At 35.7% G+C, this 20,346-nt stretch overlaps 2 protein-coding genes and 1 long non-coding RNA gene across 4 annotated transcripts; 1 reads left to right on the top strand and 2 right to left on the bottom strand.

The window, feature by feature from the left end:
- Positions 1-4,977: 4,977 nt before the first annotated feature.
- Positions 4,978-6,070, bottom strand: LOC113295090. The gene is made up of 3 exons (XM_026543444.1): positions 5,576-6,070; positions 5,283-5,465; positions 4,978-5,121 (listed from the first exon to the last, which is right to left on the bottom strand). Exons 1-3 carry the CDS (start codon positions 6,068-6,070, stop codon positions 4,978-4,980), a joined length of 822 nt encoding a protein of 273 aa, XP_026399229.1.
- A 4,815-nt stretch (positions 6,071-10,885) lies between these two features.
- LOC113298164 (ribulose-1,5 bisphosphate carboxylase/oxygenase large subunit N-methyltransferase, chloroplastic-like) lies at positions 10,886-14,623 on the bottom strand. Of its 2 annotated transcripts, none has more exons than XM_026546854.1 (13): positions 14,093-14,623; positions 13,889-13,964; positions 13,513-13,718; positions 13,340-13,426; positions 13,128-13,220; positions 12,720-12,874; positions 12,521-12,605; positions 12,336-12,422; positions 12,120-12,239; positions 11,742-11,843; positions 11,490-11,660; positions 11,321-11,417; positions 10,886-11,118 (listed from the first exon to the last, which is right to left on the bottom strand). In XM_026546854.1, exons 1-11 carry the CDS (start codon positions 14,456-14,458, stop codon positions 11,493-11,495), a joined length of 1,545 nt encoding a protein of 514 aa, XP_026402639.1. In that variant the 5' UTR covers positions 14,459-14,623; the 3' UTR covers positions 10,886-11,118; positions 11,321-11,417; positions 11,490-11,492. The 2 variants fall into 2 exon arrangements, with proteins under 2 accessions (XP_026402639.1, XP_026402640.1); XM_026546855.1 differs by having other exon boundaries at positions 10,886-11,062.
- Positions 14,624-15,946: 1,323 nt separating this feature from the next.
- LOC113292908 lies at positions 15,947-17,903 on the top strand. The gene is made up of 3 exons (XR_003331943.1): positions 15,947-16,182; positions 16,303-16,355; positions 17,397-17,903. It is a non-coding gene; the product is annotated as an uncharacterized LOC113292908 (long non-coding RNA).
- The last annotated feature ends 2,443 nt before the right edge of the window (positions 17,904-20,346 follow it).

Here is a 20,346-nt window from a genome sequence, read left to right as displayed (position 1 = left end):
TGAATCTTAACGGGTCCAAAAGGGTAATACCCGTCGGGTACCCGGATATTCATCCTTTTATTCATTTTTTTAGTAAAATTATAAGCATTTTGTTAGCTTTGGCTATAATTTTTGTCATTTTTCATTTTTTCTTACATTTAATCTTTATTTAGTACATTAGTAAAAAAACAATAATTAATTTTTATAAAAATAATTTAAATTCAAGATAAAAAAAGAAAGAAATTAAGTTTTAAGATTTTCTTTATAGTTTTCTTAATACCCAACGGGTACCCGGGACTTTAAACGGGTCCGGTTCTGGATCCACAAATTTTGGAACCGGACCCGGAACCGTTAGGAATTGGAACCGACTTTTATAAGTAGGGTCCAGTGGTCCTCGGAAAGACCTGGACCCATTGACACCTCTAGTATTGACTAGTTTTGTCATTAAAATTGACAAATGGGGAGATTGTTAGAGCAATACTCGGTTGCCCCATAAGTTTTGCTATCTCAAGCTTGTTGTGAATGTTAGTTGAATAAAACTATATCTTGATTTCTAGTCTACTAAGTCAAGTCTCGGACTAGGTTAGGATTTGGTAGTTAAGTATCAGACATCACCCTTGAAGACCGAAGATCGACGAAGACATTGGGAAAACTTCATCAACAAGGTATGTGAAGACTGAATCATTCTATTTTACTCACTATCTTACCATTCTATCTTATGAGACTATGTCGTATGACTTCGAGTAGATTTACAAAGAAGAAATTTCGAGTCAAGCTTGTCTAGTTAAACATCTCGAAATATGACTCAAATATTGGATGTTCAAAGGTCATTAACAATATTAGTTCCAAAAAATTTATTGTTCAAGAATTATTTTGTGGATCAATTTGAAAATAACTCAAGCAATGATTTTATCATTTGGGAAGGTTCAAACATCAAAAGAGAGAAATTCATAACTTCTGATATTTCGACTCATGGTAGGTTGGCGAACTAGTTCACAAACCACGAATATCCGAGTTTCTGAAATACAGGAAGGTTGGTGAACCTGTTCGCAAACCTTAAGTTTAGAAAAGGACTGTTCACGAACCGTGGTGATCTAAATTTTTAATATTGGTGTAAAAGGCTAAGCAGGTTGTGAACCGAGTTCACGAACCATATCCATATGAGTTCACGAGCCAAGTAGGGTTGGTGAGCCCGGTTCATGAACCTTTGCACCCTGACTCGTGAAATGCCTATACAGTTCACGAACCATTTCACCAACGGTCTCAGTAAAAGTTTTGCAGATGCTTAAGGACTTATCTTTTAAATATGTTTAGCATTGCTACAACTCTCATAAACACCTCTAAGACATCATTGATCATTAAAACACTTGTGTACGTGTATCATGATCAAATTATTAAGTGTTTAAATGAGCATCAAATTGCTTATAGTTCATAAGGAATATTTGCCAAAGAACATTTATAGTACACGGTTCACTTACCCGGACCACTGTGTATATTCTTCTATGTGATTTCAAGACTAATTCTCACATGCTTACTTGAAATCCTAATTAGAGTTTCATCTAAACAAAGAAAGTGTTTGCTTGAATCTCAAGTTAACTTAGCTTGAATTTCAAGCAACCCTTAGTCTTAAACATCTATAAATAAAGACGTTCTTTCAATTGGAAAAGTTAATCCCTGAAACTTATGTGTCCTAGTTGATAGCTAGAGCCGTCCTCCATTGACCTAAGTTTCCTTTGTGAAGCGTTATTAGGTTTTACGACTAAAAGACTTTGCTTTGGGGATTCGTGAAGCCAGGTACGACTATTTCTTACCTTTATAGTTCGTGTATCCTGATCTTGCTTTTCTGTTATCGAGGTTATCATAACCTCTTTCAGGCAAGATAGATAATAATCATAAAGTTCTCTTCGTCTCAGGCTTGGTGAGTCCTTAAGATAGATATCTAAAAACTATTCTTAATTGATTAGTTGAAGATTGTTCTTGAGAGGTGGTAAAGAATCTAGGCTTCTCATCTAAGTGAGTGTAAGTGTTCCAATTTGTAAGGTTTACTAGATTATATTAGACTGGAAGAACTTCCAATGATAGCATCAAGTGAAGATAAGAGAATATGGACTGGCACTTTAAGTGGAGTTTTCACAGTGAGCCGTTGAAAGTGTTAGAAGTCACTATGATAAAGTGGACTGGGAAAAAATGGTATGGTATCCAGTCTCACATCCAACTACTGCTAGTAATGTTTGGAAGATGTTAAAGGGTATTTGTGCTACAGATGAAAAAAATGCAGGAGAGGGGTTATTGCTTAGCTTCTAAATGCTATCTGTGTGGCAAAGCAAGTGAGAATCTAGACCATATACTTTGGTACTGCAATTTCAGTCAGTTAATTTGGGAATGTCTTGGAAATATGTTTTTATTCTTGAACCCACTATCATATACAAATATAATCAATTTTGTTAAACAAAAGAGTAGTGCAGTTCAGGAAGTATGGATATTGGTTGCTTCAATTACAATAATGGAAATATGGTTCTTGAGAAATAAAATTGTTTTTGAGGAGGAGAAGCCAGATATTGACCGGTTTAAAAAAAAATCATGAAATTTACTAAAAAATGTGCAGTGAGAATGAAGGGAGTAATTTGGGAATGTAGTTATGATTTTCAGGTACTTAAAAACTTTGAATTGAAGAGAAGGCCAGTGAAAATGCAGAATATTATGGAGTTAAAGTTTTATCTTCCTGCTTTGAACCAGATATTATTGTGCTGTGATGGTGCATCAAGGGGGAATCCAGGGAATGTTGGATTTGGTTTTGCGTGTAGAGGTAGTGGAGGTGAATTCTTATTTGCTGAATCTAGCGGATTGGGAGTTGCTACCAACTTCATTACATAGATAATGGCAGTAATGTGTGCTACATAATGGGAAGTTCAAAAAAGGGTGGTGGATTTACTAGTAAACTCAGATTCTTTAACTGCGATAAGTGCTTTCATGACTGGAAACTTACCTTGGTTCATTCAGGCTAGATGGAGTAAGGTGAAAAGTTTTTCAATAAAAATTAGTTTCAGTCATTGTTATAGGGAAATAAACTTTACGGCTGATAAGTTGGCTAAAAAGGGAGCAGGTTTGGGGAGGGGGGGTTACTCAACAGTTTCAGAATAAACCAGACTTCATAAGTGCTTTGGAGAATCCAGAGCAAAAATATTATAGATTCTGTTAGAGTCTAGGCTTTCATTACTGGGTCTTGGACTATCTTTTTGTTTTTCATTTGATTTTGTCTTGTATTTTGAATTCGTGTAAGTTTGGAATTCCTTGAATAATAAAATTTTGTATTGATCGAGCAAAAAAAAAAGTGAGGTTTGCTAGCTTTGTTTATTGCAAATATATTTTCAAGCCTTGATTTTTGATCTAAAGGGAAATCAAATAGGCTTATCTATTAGAGGCAGATTGATATGAAACGTATTCACTTAGGTTGAAGCAACTCTTAGGCTGTAAAGGATGTCAGCTAAGGGAATCAATTACGTAGATCCTTGCGAGGTTCAACAAACATAAGGAGCGCGGCTGTAACTGAATCGTTTGGAGGGTGGATTCGGTTTCAACCACATTCCAGTCTGAAGTCTGATAGTAGGCTAGTGTCTGTAGCAACTTAATACAGTTTGGTTTTCTAATCTGCACAAGGTCCCGGAGTTTTTCTGCTATTGCGGTTTCCTCATTAACAAAACTTCTGGTGTCTTGTTCTTTTCCCTTTCCGCATAATATTGTTTATCTTTACAGTTGGATTTACACAAGTAATACGTATTCAATCTTAGTAGATAAGTCCGTATAATTGTGATCGATTACGAGACTTGTTTCTTGTAGAATTCGTATCTTGAAAGATAGATAACAAATTCATTACTTGGAAAATTCCAACTGAATTATTTTGATACAACTAGATTGATCTTTGATATTAATTTTGAGATTGTCCAAGTACTTTTCTTAACAATCAGGTTCACGGACTCCATAGTCTATACTTTCTGATTCATAAGAGATATAGATATAAACTCTATATGCATATTGTCAAGGATCAATAAGTTAGTTTTCTTGTGTTTGTATTAGATTTTGTCCATACAGGTTGCCAAACAAAAAAGTTGGTGGTGTACTTGGTGCCCTCTCCCTTTCAATAAGTTTTGGTTTCTTATAAAAAACAAATAAAGATAAATTCGAAGAAGGAGTTCTCTCATAATTTAAACACTTAAAGAAACTAATTTTGTAAACATCCAAAATATTTTATAGCAAAAACAGTTCTTGGTTTTAACTTACACGCATGTATACGCACATGTACTCACAGTTGGGCATAAGCTAGACCATGTGCCATTTGCCCTCCCGTGCCAGCCCACCTGTATTGAAAATTAAGCCCATTAGCTTATATGGATGATATTCCTTTTTAGAATATCCAATGTGAGACTAAATTTTTTATTTCATTCACTAAAAAAAATATAAGCAAGTATCCAACCAAGACCAATACATTTATGTTAAAACTCATTTTTTTCGACAAGAAACCCATCGACAATGATTTGGGACCACGCAGCCCCATCTTGTAATAAACCAATTTGTTACAGATGACTCTTTTTTTTTATTTTTTTATTTTGATCAGACAACCGGGGTTAAGGGGGACCCCACCCCAAAGACAGACACAAAACAAAATAAAAACAAGAATAAAAAGCAAAAAAACAGACAAGCGACTAAATACGAGGGTATAACTTCTCCTCTATATCCTCCCTAATTATCTCCTGCAGCTCAGGGGATAATTCCTCAACACTAACAACAACCCATTTAGCGGGGGATGATAACTTGCCAGAAGGTCAACATCTCTATATATTTCCCTGTAAATATGGGAAAACTTTAAAACCTCAAACTTAGATCTCAACTTTTTCACTCTTCTCCATATCTGAATCAAGATCAAAGGTATACCACAATCATCCTTAGTAAGCAAAAGATGTATAACCATAGAGTCAATATCCAGGTGAGCTTTCTTAATACCTATGACAATGGCCAGATTAAACCTAGCTCCACTCCTTGAAGCTCATGGGCGTTAACTGAAATGGAAGGACCACCTCCCTTGGCAGCAACAACAATTTCACCAGAATTAGTTCTCAGAATAGCACCCCAACCACCAGTAAAGAACTTTTTTGATCCATCAACATTGATCATAATAAAATCAGGCTCACGAACAAGCCAGGGCAGAAACATGATGGAAGGCAAGAAAAAATCACAACTGATATTTAGTCTATCCATGAAGCTTCTAGTTATGGACTATCATTCACTTTGCAGGAGATTGAAAGCACCTTGAGTCTCACATCATATAAAATAGTGTAACCAGCTTGATCAACAGAAGAGTACTTACTTGTAAAAATTCTGCTATTCCTGTCCCTCCACACATGGTACACAAAACAATTCAGAATCAGTTTTTTAATTCTAGAAACAAGACCTTGCCCACTGAAAGCATTCAAACACCATGCGATCTCATCCTTCCAGCAACTGCAAACATTTTTACTATAACCCATTTTGATAAGAAGTCCCATCCAAATAGCAGAAGCAAAAGAACAAGAATGCAAAATATGATCTTCGAATTCCATACCTTCCTCACCTCACAGAGAACACAATTTGCAGACTGCAATAAACCCCACTTGACCATTTTATCTCTAGTTTTAAGTCTCCCATGTAAACTTAGCCAAGTAATGAAAGAGTGTTTAAGAACATGAGAAGAAAACCAAACAAGTTTAGTCCATAGAATAGATTCCTTTTCCCTAGCTAAGGTCTTGTAAGTATCTTTCATAGTATACATTCCTAAGGAACTTGGCTTCCAAACAATCATATCAGGGACAGACTTATCACAATTCACTTCTTTCAGTTTCATAATTGTCTGAGGAAGATCATCTTCCACACTATCTGGAAAGTACCACCCTTCCTCATCCATAAAGTCAACCACCGTACAATCAAAACTATAACATAATTCATCGATAACATCCCTACTAACCCATTCAATCAACCTTCCATTAGGATGCCACAAATCAGTAAGAAAAAAAGTGCTCTCCCCATCACCAATTATATGCATAAAGAAATCATTAGCCATTTATCTTTGTTCAAGTATTCTCCTCCACACCAAGAAGAATCTTGGGGGATATTGAGAGTCCAAAAATCCCTGCCTCTAATGAGATATGCCCTTACCCAGTCAGTCCAAATAATGCTATTTCCACTCACAATATCCCACATGTGTCTCAGATTTGCAGCAAAATTTGTGATCTCCACATTTCTAACCCCTAAACCCCCTTCATTATAAGGGCTGCATACCAACAACTTATAAGATGATGTTTCTTCACCATTTCAACACCTTCCCATAAGAACCTCTTGCAAGCAGAATTCAACTCTTCATGGACCTTTTTGGCAAAAATAAAACATGACAACCACAAGAATATCATTCCACTAAGCACCACTTTAATCAACAACAATCTGCTAGCATAAGATAATTTCTTTGATTTCCAAGATTTAGCTCTTTTAATAACTCTAGATATTAATGGAAGGCAATCTTGGTAGGAAAGCCTGGAAGTAATAAGAGGGGCACCAAGATATATCACTGGAAGATCCCTCGTACTACAATCCAAACAATTAACAATATGGCTAAGATCCAAATCATTCACCACAGAAGAATATAAAGTAGTCTTATTTTTATTAATCTCAAGCCCAGAAAACTTACAGATAATATCAAGAGCATACTTAAGTGAAGAGGCAGCAGAGATATAACCCTTGAAGAACACTAACACATCATCCGCAAAACAAAGGTGAGTGAGTTTTGTAATTTTACACCTAGTGTGCATGCCATAATTACCAATGTCCACTTGATGTTGTAGAGAGAGGCTATGAATTTTCATCACAATAACAAACAAATATGGTGATAAAGAACACCCCTACCGAAGGCCTCTACTAGAAAAAAAATACCCATAAGGTGATCCATTTACAAGCACAACGAATTTCGCAGAATAAATACATATACAAATCCATGAAATAAAGATATCAGGGAAACCCAACCTCTTCAAACACAACAAAATGGCATCCCAACTCACAGTGTCATAATCTTTTCTAATATCAATCTTCAGAGAACGTCTAGGTGTGCCTTTATCCCTATGATAGTTCCTAACAATCTCATGGGCAAGGAAAATATTGTCTTGGATAGATCTACCTGAAATGAAAGCAGATTGATTAGAATTCACTAGGTCTCTTAAAATATATTTCATTCTTATAGCCAAAATTTTAGTTATGCACTTGTAGATGAAATTACAACAAGAGATTGGTCTGAAATCAGTTATGCTAGTAGGATTTTCAACTTTTGAATCCTAAGTTAAAAAAGTACTATTTACCTCCCCAAGAAGCTTGAATTTATTGAAGAAATTCTGAATAGCTTTGACAAAATCAGCTTCAATGATTGACCAACACACTTTGAAAAAATGACTAGCAAACCCATCTCGGCATGGGGCTTTAATAGAGCCAATGCAAGAAAGAGCATGCACAATTTCATCTCTGGATATATGAGCTATAAGTTTAGCAACATCACCTTCACTAACAAACTTAGGAAAATTAATAAAGTCAGCATCAAAATCATTAATAGCTGAAGAAGCAGACCCTTGAAACAAACTAGAGAAAAAAAGAAGTACACTCAAGAGAAATTTCTTTATCTTCATCCAAAATAGTACCACTAGCAATTCTTAAAGATAGGATATTATTTCTGCATCTTCTCTTTTTTAAAGAGCTATGAAAAATTGAGTATTAGAGTCTCCTAGGTCCATCCATTGAACCCTAGATTGTTGTTTGGGCATCGACTCCTCATGTCTGGCTAATCTAGCATAATTACTCACATCCCTTTTGTCGACAACAACAACTCTAGCACATAAAGGATACTTTTGAACAACAGCTTGAGCAGTTAACATCTCCCTCTTTGCCTCCACTACATATTAAGAAATATTATTAAAACTCTCTCTTCGTAACACAATCAATTTCTGTTGTACCTTCTTTAGCTTAGAATCAAGAATAAACATCGGGGTTACCATTCACTTTTTCACCCCCGTACTTCTCTCACAATATCCAGGAAATCAGGTTCATCAGTCAAGTATTTAAAAAAACGAAAAGAGGGAGGACCATGAAGCCGTTTCTCATACACAGAAAGAACCATAGAAGAATGATTAGAAATTCCCGGAGCTAAGAAATCAACTTTAGATTTAGTAAAAACAGAGATACCCATTCAAGATTCACCATCACTCTATCTATTTTCGAAACAATTCTACCAGGGCCTACCTGCTTATTCGACCAGGTATAAAAATCACCCGAAAAAGGCAAATCAAACAACCGCACTTCCTCGGTGCAACAAACAAAATCATTCATGGAGGATATATGATTATTGTTATTGCTACCAACTCTCTAATTAAAATTTAGTTTCATTAAAATCCCCTAACACAACCCACGCATTATCATAACTGCCGGAAAAAGCCATTAAATCATTCCAAAGGGCAACTCTCCTACTGCAATCATTATCCCCATAGACAAAGGTCGCAACAAATTTAAAATTTCTACAAGTAATTATTTACAGAAAAATTGCATGAGAGACAGAGTGCAACAAATTAATAGACATTTCCAGGGGATTCCGCCCCACCCAAATTATCCCAGAGCTATCATTATCATAATTGTCTAAAAACACCAATTCTTATTAATAGAGAACCTAATTCCACCTTTATTTTGAGCTTGAACATGAGTTTCTACAATACCCACCATGGATAACTTAATCAAACTAATAAACCTATCTACTTCATGTTGTTTTAGGGGGTCATTATGCCCTCTAATATTCCAACATCCAACTTTAAACATTTGTTAAGAGAGCAAGAGGCCTCTTAGTAGACCTAGATTTCTTAAGACTAGATACAACTGAGGATGTACTCCCTTTAGAGAAAAATTTACCTGTAGAATCTCCCACAACTGTAGAATTAAGACCCGCAGAAGCATTCCCAGATGAAATATTAACTCCAGAAGTATTAGCTGAATTTAAAAGCTTGCCAGAACTGTCCACTGCAGGAGGTTGAGTTGGCTTATCTATTTCAATCAGGACATCAAACTTATTTCCAGTAGTTATAACCACACTATGCTCCTCCTCCGTAAATACATTTTCCTTATTACCCTCTGGAGAGATAACTCCTTCCTCCATACTCGCATGATCAGAATTAAAATCAACTTTCCTTGAAGTATCAATAGTAAGCTTTGATGCAGACTTCCTATACCCTTTCACAACCCAAGCCTGTTGATTCCCAGCAATACTAGGTTGTTTAGGCACTTCCAAGACAACTTCCTTTGGTTTAACCCATGGACATTTAACTGTAATATGACCAAATGAATTACAACTAGTACATTTAGGAGCCTTCCAAGGATACTCCACATTAACATCCACTGCATGTTTACCTTCATAAAAAATTGGAACCAAAGAAGGATACTCACAATCAACATCAATTTCAATCGAAACTCTGGCAAAACTCATCCTAGCTTTAGTAGCTGTAAGTTTATCCATCATTATTGGTTTTCCAATTACACTAGCAATCTTAGAAAGAGCTTTAGAATTCCACATGTGTAAAGAACCTTCCTAAGATTAACCCAAACAGGAACTGATTTCATCTCTGCAATTTCTTGCTCAATTAGAGGATGTCATGGACGGACGAAAAAAAACAATTGTTGAGAAATATAAACATGACCATATTCAATAGCTGTAGTACGATCAAATTCATCATCAAACTCAAACACATACAGAGACTCACCATGGATTGTCATATGCATTAAACCCTTTGTTCTCCAAGCCCTCTGCAATGTATCGTTCACTAACATATAAGGTAATTTCCTACCCACAATAGTTACAATCACTAAGTCCTTACATGAGCAAGGTCCTCTTCAACATCATCAAAAACAATATCATCTACCTTCTTACCTTCAGCCGATCCAGGGTCTTCAAAATCCAGAGAAGAATCAGGGATTAACTCCTTTTTAATAAAAAATTCAGACCAGACAATTTTCGCGCTGAAAACCCTAGAAATTCCAGAACCAGAGCCTCCTGAAACATCTGCCTCTACCTGGCGGGAGGAAAAAGGTAAAGAAGAACCCCCTTTAGCATTAATAGAACCTCCATCCTCATCCATGGTGAAAGGTAAAACCAGAAATCGATCGAACACAAGGAAAAAAACGAAACCCTAATTTTCCGCAGATAAAGACTTCGTAATTTCAATTTCGTGACTCATTACAGATGACTCATTGGGTATGACATACTCACGTGTAATCACAGTAGTTTAGTAGCTTAATAATAGAAATGATTGAGAAAAAAAATCTCATTTTCCTACCACCCAAAAAGTTAAAAAGTACAAGAAAACTAGGGCTGGTGAATTTGAGATATGTACGAAAATTTTCGCACATGAACTGTCCTGTGCCTTTGAAAGCTATATGGGAAAATTCGAACACACACCCCTGAGGATTTGCCTCCATGTCATGTGTGCTTAATTTGGATTCAATGGCGCTGTTGCAGATAGAAATCTGCATAATCATCGAGCTTGCATCATGATAACTGCTTTGATAAATCCATTGTTTTTTTTTTTGTTTTGATCAGTGATGAATCCACTGTTCTTGATAATTTGCCCCTAACCAGTAATCTGATATTTTGGTTTCATTCTTTTCCTTGACTAAATAATCTTTTTCTCACATACCTCTCTTACATGGTTCACGACCAAAAAAGAGGACAGCACATTAGCCAAATCGCCTTTGTTACAAGGCAATCATAATCACCAACCCGGTCGGTTTCAGGGAAAAGATACTGCACTTACGATGTCAGATGTCAGTCATGTAAGTGTTACTAAACTACCTTGCTCGAGCATGAGAGAAAAAACTTAATTTATAATACAAATCAATTTGTGTACAGATTGAAAGGCGAAGGATTAACAGCCATGGCAAATTGACAAAATCATCTGAATATAATGTTTTCGAAGTTCCGGCCCAAAGTTCCATGACTTCCCCCTTCACAAAATGAAGTCAGACGATCTGCTAGTTGACCCTATTAATTTGGCAGAAAACCATTTGAAGCATTTGGCAATGTTAAAAAGAAAAGTCCTGTAAGAGAAGTGAGATCAGCTTGCATCTAAGTGTGAATGTCTACCGCATAAAACAAAGCTAAATAGGAAAAAAAAATCCTATCAATAAAAATAGAGAAAGCTCTTTCTTTTTCATTTCACTTTCCTCTGGTCATTTGTGGCAAAAATCAGAATCAACTTTTTTTCTGTTTTGTTATGAATTTCTAAGGTGTAAGCTTTACCTAGTTCATGCCCACTTTCAAATCGCCACAAAGTTACAAAAGCCTGCTCTTTGTTTACAGGATTATTCACAATTAGGAGCTTGATCGTCTGACATTTCTGAAATCCAATTATAAAGGATGAGAGAGGGAGAGACAGACATAAATAAATTACCTAAGGGAGAGAGAGTACCTTTTATTTTAGTTGAGGGGCGTATGGAGCAGGGCAGGGAGATATAGTATCATCGGGTAGCTGCTTTATCAGTTCAACTGTAGCATGAAGGCAGGCAGTTAGCATCTTCTTTTCTAGTTTGACAAGCTGGGTAGCAACTCGTTTCTTAGGGTCCAAGCTGGAATCTGTCAACTGATAAATACAAATAGATATCAGTGAAGGTTCGACAAAGGAATAACATGCTAACATTAGAAAACTCAACAGGGTCATTACCAAGGCTTCATCTTCACTTAAGGTAGTGGGATAGCCAGCTAAACGAGCTGTAAAATAGTGAGAAAGTTGATCCAGAACTGCACGTTCCATACATGGGCTTATCTGTCAAAATAATTCTTCTGGTTAAACTAAATCACCGGATTCTAGTGAGCATCCACAAGAAAGAAACCTTATTCAGAAAAATTGGGTAGCTTACAAAACCGTATTAATGTTGAATAGTGGGGATGAGCGAATAGGGTTGCTTCTAGAATGTAAGTTGATTTGCAATTACGACCCCAACATTCTTACAGAATGCTATTGTAGGTTATTATTCAGGGAAGTTGGGCTACATAAGAAAGTTTAACAAACAACAGTCTGATAGAATCATAGTTAACTTACTGGACATACAGGGCCTTGAGAAGAAATCACGGACTCCATCTCGGACGGATCTGAAACATAGCCTAGTCGAAGGTAAGGAAGCATATCGTAAACTGCTTCTTTTTCTTTGCCAGCAGAGACCTGTGACAGGTTAGGAAATAGTCTCAAAAATAAGTTCAAGCGTGCATGGATTCGCTTAACGAAGAAACAGAAAAGGGTAATGGTTAAATCCCACACCTGAAAGACTTGTATGGCCAGTTTTCCATTTCGCTGCGCAACCATTCTCTTATCGTGGTATTGAGGATCCTCAGTGCTAAGGGATGCCTGGTTCAAAAAAAGCTTGTAAGAACCAAGACCTACAAACTCTTAATGTACAAAAAGAAGGCTAACGACAAAACTATCAGGATGAACTCAGTTTTCACCTCAACCAAAATGCGGTCATAGGGGTTATCTTCATCAACAAAGCCATAGTTTACTAAAAGCTTTGAATTAGGCTGTGGTCCACACCTACAGGACAAACCAGCTTCAAATATCAGAATAACACCATAGAATAACCACTACTAACAGAACTGACTATAATAAAGACAGAACTAAGCAATCATGTGAAGGGAGATAGCATACCAGATAAAAATTGGCTCCCCAGCCTTATATGGGCGGTCAACCATGAGCTGAACAGCACCTTCCCCAGCAGTAAGCATGGCCTTGCAATTGCTTTTGTAAGCCAACAGTGGTGGCCCTAGAGGAACCAAAGCAAATCTTCGTGCCAAACTAACTTTCTGCTCCATTAGAAAGTTAAATCTTAGTTCACGAACCTTCGCTATTCATTCCACTAAAACAAACTCATCATGTAAAAAACTTGAATAAACGTCCCTTGGGTGTTGTCATGGTTGTTCTAAAATAGTTCAGATAAATGAATTATGTAGGATGGCTGGACGTAAGAGATGTAACAACACGACTTAAACCAATATAATACTTTGCACTGAAGCTATGAAGATCTTGAATATCTCAGCCAAGAACACAAAACTTTACCTGCAAATGAACTACACAAGACTGAACAGCAACAAAAGCTTGCTTGAAAATCTCATATGGAAAGGCCTCGGTAGGTATATCATATGGGTATTGCTGCAAAATTGAATTAAAGCCACATCAGGTTTAAGGTATTCAATAACATTGAAACAAGCACTACGGAGTAGTGCAAATTTGAAAGCAAAGTGACTTTTGTGAGGAAGCTACAAAAAGACCTGAAATAGTGATCCTGACATAAACCAGACAGTGTCAAGCTCATTATACTCTCTCTTAATCCCTTCTTCCCGTTCAAGAACTGCCGCCTGAAATTTTATCACCATAAAAATCTCACCACTTTCAACCTAAGCATTTGTAACCAATGTAATATCATGAGAACAACTAATTATACCTTTGTAGGGCTCCCAGTCAAGTAAGCCAGTTCATCTTCTGACCATAGAAGTGGAGATTCCGCAGCTAATTGACCCCTCCCTCGTTGGCGATCAAGCTCCCTGATGAAAGGATACCAGAAAGATTTCTTTTTCTGCTTCTTCTCATACATGAGATACAATGCCAAGCAAGCCAATTCTGACAGCTTGTTCGTTGTCAACAATTCCGCTACATGAAACAAACAAACAGACATTCATTCAATCAAAAGCAAGATATCTAATAAAACAGTAACTGTTAAATTTTCAATTCACAAACATCCAAAATTCATTATACATTGCTAATAAATCGTCAAAAATCTAACTTTTCCATCAATTGGCACTTAAAAGGGAGTACTTCACCAATTGTTTCGTTTCCAAGAACTCTCTCAAGGGTAACAACCAATTCATCCGGAACCGAAAACACCATATCTCCTTTCTTCAAACATAGACAAGCCAAACCACATTAGAATAACACACAACCATTTCTGGAGTATAAAAACAATTCTTGTTGTAAAGTCAGCAGCCACCCACGGCCACTTGTTAGTTTTGCAAACAAGAATTTACCTCAAGATCTTCACTAGCAGCAACATAATGGATAGGCCTGTGTTTCTGAGTATGAAACTTGCAATCTTTTTCATCAAGAACAATTTTACAAGGGGGTAAACCTTTACTATGCATCCAAGATTTCAAATCTTCATATTCATCAATTGATGTTGATGATTTCTTAATAGTTTTCCCATTGTCTTCTTCTTTATGTGATCCAGCAATCAAAGTATCAGAAGAAGAAGCAACTAAACAAAGATTTCTCCTTTTCCTTTGATTGTTTATATAGATTGATTTTGATGAAACCCTATATGGATGAGGAGGAGAAATGAAACGAATTGGGGATGATGTACACCTAATTTGATGATAACAAGTAATATCCATCATGGGTTATGGATGAAAAACCCTAATTCAGTGAGTTTTAGAGTGAGGGGGATTTTCTGGGGGAGTGAGTGGTTGTTAGGATTATTGTTGGAGATAGTTTGTACAATAGAGGGAATAAGAAAGTCTTGGACTTTACCCTGGGGAGGGTGGGAGAGAGAGGGAAAACGATTGTTCTCTCACCTCAACTCGAGCAATCTTCTTGAGTAGTTGAGTTACAGGCCAATGTCTGATTTTTAATTGGATCGGGCTGATGGGCCCGGTTACCTGTCACGACTCACGATGAGAACTGGTTAGTGAAAAGAGAACTTTCTTGTTTAGTCCAGTAAATCCGACCCGGATTAATGGCTAGTCCAGCGAGAAAACATATTTATTCGCTAGTCCAAAAAAGTTTTGAAAAGAGTAAAATTACTCTGCTAATCCTAACATATAATATTATGTATATTAATACATATGTTATGTCATATGTAGTAATAACATATGTAGTATATTAGTAGTAACTAGTATACTAGTAGTAATATGTAGGAACTAGTATACTAGTAGTAATATGTAGTATGTAGTATACTAATAGTAATATGTAGCAACTAGTATACTAGTAGTAATATGTAGTATGTAGTAATAACATATGTAATATGTAGTATACTAGTAGTAATATGTAGTAACTAGTATACTAGTAGTAATATGTAGTATACTAATAGTAATGTGTAGTAACTAGTATACTAGTAGTAATATGTAGTATACTAGTAGTAACTAGTAATATGTTATATATTGATACTACATATATTGATACTACATATCAATATGTTATGTTCAATACTGTTATGTTATGTATTGATACTACATATCAATATGTAGTATGTTATTTATTGATACTACATATTGATATATAGTATGTTATGTATTGATATTACATATCAAAAAATTGTTATGTATTGATACTACATGTTACTACTAGTACTAGTTACAAGTATACTATAGACTAGGATACTAGTTACTATACTAGCATACTAGTATAGTATACTATACTAGTATACATACTAGTATAGTAAAGTAGTTACCTAATTTACTAGTAACAAATTAGTAAGATATTTTTGTTACTACTAGTATAGTAGATATTAATATGTAGTATCATCGTATTGATATTACTAGTATGTAATAACATACTACTAGTAACATTTACATGTGTTGATACTAATTAGACCTGGAAGGGTGTTTTAGGTATTTAGAAAATACACTTTATAATTTCCACGAAGTTTTTGGACTCGAGAGTAAATAACCTAGTCCAAAAACATGTTTTTGGACTAAGAAGTAAATGTTTTTCACGGGTGGACTAGCCATTAACTGGGTCATGAAAAACTGGACTAAACAGTAATTCCTACTAGCGAAAACTACCACCACACCCATTTTCAGATTTTTCCCACCCTTAAACCCACCGTCAGAAAAGTTAACAGTCGCACCCATTTTTCTTAAACAAATTTACGAGAGGCCCATATTTTCTGAAATTGTGTTTTTTTTTTCAAATGGAAGTAAAGTTGTGTGTTTCCTCTTCAGGAAGAGAAGCAAGAATTTAGAGGTCTGATTTTATCATAGAGAGAGGAACTTACTTTTATATAAACAAGGAAACTCTAGGACGACGACGACGACAACGTTAACATCCTTCTTATATTCTTTCTCTCTGTTTTATTCCATACCCTATAATCATAATATCGTTACCTAGAATCATCAATCAGGTAACATTTTGATATCAATTTTCTGTTTTTTAGTTGTGATTTTGAGTTATAGCTTCGAAATTTGATACATTTGGGTTTAATATGAGGATCTATTTTATTTATTTTAATTGATTCGAGAAGATCAGGAAGAAAGAAAGAAGGTTACAAACTCTCTTCAGATTTGTCTCATTCAGGTATAAAGAATTATCCACATATTTTTTTGTCATCTTCAATATACTCATATTCTTCCGATTCGGATTCTCCCTTGCACATATCGGAATTGGGAGTGCTTATGTAGATATCCACTGGTATCAAAAAGTTGATTTAGAAGGATCATATTCTTATTATCATTTATTGCAAGTCAATTTTCTTAAGTCGATATGTTTTGTAATGCAAGTGGGATCCAATTACGAGAGTGGGACATTTTTTAGCTTTCATTTTCAATTGGATCCAAGCAATTTTATCTGTTTCAATGCATGAATACTATATGTTTGTCATTGGTTCTCTAAGAGCAACTGCAATGGACGAGTAAACCCAAATTTTCAGTCGAGTGGGCTGGCGTAGTGGGACGGACCATCGATCAAAATTTGATCAAAGAGTAAAATCCAGACCAAATTTGGTCTGCGATCAAGACCAAATCCAAATATAATCGGGCGTTGATATAATCTCCGCTACACATCGGGCGTTGATATAATCTCCGCCATTCATCGGGCGTTGATATAATGTCCGCTACACAAGGGGCGTTGATATAATGTACGCCTGAAACGGGGCGTTGATATAATGTACGCCCGATGGGGCGTTGGTAAAGACAACGCGCGAAATGGGGCGTTCATATACTTAACGCCCCACTTTCACAATTTATAAAACTTGCATGAGGCGGGCTTTATACCTCCGCCCCATTTTTTTTTTTTTTTTGTTTCTGAAGCGTATACTATACCAACGCCCCACTCGCACGTTATCTTTATCAACGCCCCATTCGGGCGTTATCTTTACCAACGCCTGATCCCAGGCGTAATGTTTATCAACGCGCGACCAAATATATTTTTTTCCCACTACGCCACATGACGGACTAAACCCAAATTTGGTCTTTTTTTTAGTCTTTGGTCTTTGGTTATACTCGCACCACTGTGGACGCTCCAAGGGAGTTTATTTGATGCTTAAGATAATAGTTAGTTGCATACAGTATATGAATATCATAGCTTATTATTTATGGTTATTTCAATGTAATCGTGCAGTTAGTCATGGCTGAAATCGATGAAGGCAAATCGGAATCGGAGAATTTCTCGATGGAATTTTATATCCATGATTACATACTTATATAGGGGAAGGTGACTCAGAAACAGAAATTGCTTCTCATATACCAGTATGTCCAGTGATTGTGTTTGTCAATTCTAGAAGTAGTGGACAACTAGGTGGTGATTTGCCTATAACTTACGACAACCTACTAAACAAGCATCATGCATTTATTAGTTTTCAGCCTGTAAACAGGTGCTTGCAGATAAGTGGAAAACGACATTGATAGTTGTTTTTACTGTTCATTTTCCTTTGGTTGTCATCTTTATAAAAGTCTCTCTTTTGTTGACACCTATATCAAATTGTTCAAGGCTCTCTTGTTGTTCCTGTTGGAAATTTAATCTCTTGTCTTTGTTGGGTACTGGAATTGTCACTTGCCTAAACTCGAGAAAGTCTTCTGTTGTCAACATTATAGTAAAATATTTTTGAGAATGTCTTTTTCTGATCTCAGAGCTGGCCAAATGGAACCTTTTTCTTTCATGGAACTATGATAGTAAGTTGGAGAAAGCTTATTATTTGCAACACTAGGCATGGTATGTTTCTGTGGATCAGTGGAGTGAGTTAGGAATGGTGGTGTTGATGTTGGTTTCAATGGGTTATGCATTTAAAAGAAAATTGAGCTAAAAGGATGCTGCAGTGGCAAGGCAAAGGAGATGGAAGTGCAAATGGGTTTGCTGTGCATGTGACGTGCATTTAAAAGAAAATGGAGGTGTGAATAGTGATGCATAACAGGTTATGCATCTACAAAATTTGTTGCATAACTTGTTATGCATTCTCGAAATTGGTTGCATAACACGTTCTGCGATTTTTTTTTTTTTTTTTTGCATAACTTGTTATGCAGTCCAGAAAACGGTTGCATAACACGTTATGCAACTACTTTTTTCTTAGTATTGAAACCAACAAAAAATAAGGCTGCATAACTTGTCATGCACCTACAATAATATCTACATAACATGTTATGCAGTCGTGAAAATGGATGCATAACCTGTTATGCATCCGAAAATATGAATGCATAACACATTATGCATCGAGAAATTGTTGCACAATCTTTTATGCATCGAGAAAATAGATGCATAACCTGATATGCATCCGTTAATATGGATGCATACTGCATTATGCATCAATTTTTTTATGTACGCACTAAAATCAACCAAAACAATGGTTACATAATTTGTTATAGATGCATAACTTTGTTATCCAAATGCATAATTTGTTATGCAGTGGAGAAAATGGTTGCATAATTCGTTATGCGTCTGCAGAATGTGTTATGCATCTTTTTTGGTGGCTGCATAATGGTTATGTATCAAGTTTTCGAAAAAATTTCCTAAAATGATGATTACCTCCGATTTTTTCGTGAAAAAAAAAAGTTTGATATTCTTGTTTGTACTCGTTGCGTAGCTCTCTTAAAAAGATTTCCAACGATATAAAAATTTGTAAAATTTTAAGGCGCGGATTTTTAGATATGCTATATCCAAATTGCGTTGCCAATTATATCCCTGATGCATAATCCGTCATGCAGACATTTTTAATAATTTCATATAATTATGGGTGTCACATAAATAATTATGCGTGTCACGATACCTAAAATTAATTGTGAACCTGACAATGAGAATATTATTTTTTTGGGCCTGCGCCTAATTTTCCCAACTGGTTAAGAGTCTTAAGGCTTGAACTAAAACCCGTTTTGAGGGGCTACTATGATATTTTTTCTTTTTTTTTTGTTCTATTCTAAGAACAAGAACAGGTTTTTTCGTTGTTGTTTTTTTCTCTTGATACAAATAGAAATTTCATTAAGATTAAATCATTTCTTCATGTATGTCAGAAGAAGTTGAGAATACAATTAGGTGGATTATCAGTCCATTCTTTAGTAGTAAGTTTTTGCGTTCTACCCACCTTAAAAAGCAATCTTGTTATAGGGGAGGCAAGTTTTATTAGAGGGGCAACAAGCTAATAAGACAAAAAAGGGTCATTACATGGTAATTCAAGTGCCCCTTATCAAAAAAATCTGGAAATGACCAATTAACCCTTATTGTTGATAATCAAGATTAGTGATGATAATCAAGATTAGTGTTGATAATTAATTTTCACTTATAATAACTCTAAAATCAGATTTTTAGAGTTAAAAAAAAAAGTTTAGAGGAGAAGAAAAAAAAAACTTTTGTGATATTTGTGAAACCCTAGATTTTGATTCACTCAACCAAAATGAGTGATTCCAGTGGCAAATTTGAGATGGGTGAATCTCTATACGGTAGAGAAAACAAATACTACATACCTCTTGATGGAGATCCTGATATGGAGTATTTTTTAGATGGTAGAGATGTTTTAACCCAAAGTGAAGGTCAATCTCAACCTATTGAAGAAATTAGCCAACAAAGTGAAGAACCAGAGCCTGAAAATGATCAAGTATGCTTTTAAATTAGTTCCCATTAGCTTTTTGTCACTCAAAATTATCTAAAGTACGTAAAAAAATCGAAACTTTAAAATTTTTCAGAAGAACATACGGTTGGCTTTTAGCTAGTTACCAACCGTAACTAACAGTTACGGTTCGAAAAGTATCAAATACCAACCGTAACTGGTTCAATTTGGGTAAAAACCCAATCGTAATACCAGTTACTGTTGGTATAAAAATTTCGATACGAACCGTAAGTGAATTACGGTTGGCTATGTCCTTCAGTAGTTACCAACAGTAACTCATCATGTGCATGGCAGTATTTACTGCACCTTTTACGGTAGGTAATATGTGAATCGAGACCAACCGTAACAGGAGTTACGGTTTGTTGTCTATGTTTTTCATCAACCGTACATTTCTCTGTATGTTTTCATTTTTATTTCACCCTATTTACGGTTTGTTACTGGAAGAACATTACCAACCGTAGATGCGTTATGGTTCGT

This window comes from Papaver somniferum, chromosome 7, assembly GCF_003573695.1.
Source record: "Papaver somniferum cultivar HN1 chromosome 7, ASM357369v1, whole genome shotgun sequence".
NCBI lineage: Eukaryota > Viridiplantae > Streptophyta > Magnoliopsida > Ranunculales > Papaveraceae > Papaver > Papaver somniferum.
The sequence above is the reverse complement of the archived record's forward strand: the minus strand, read 5'-3'. Positions and strand labels throughout refer to the sequence as shown.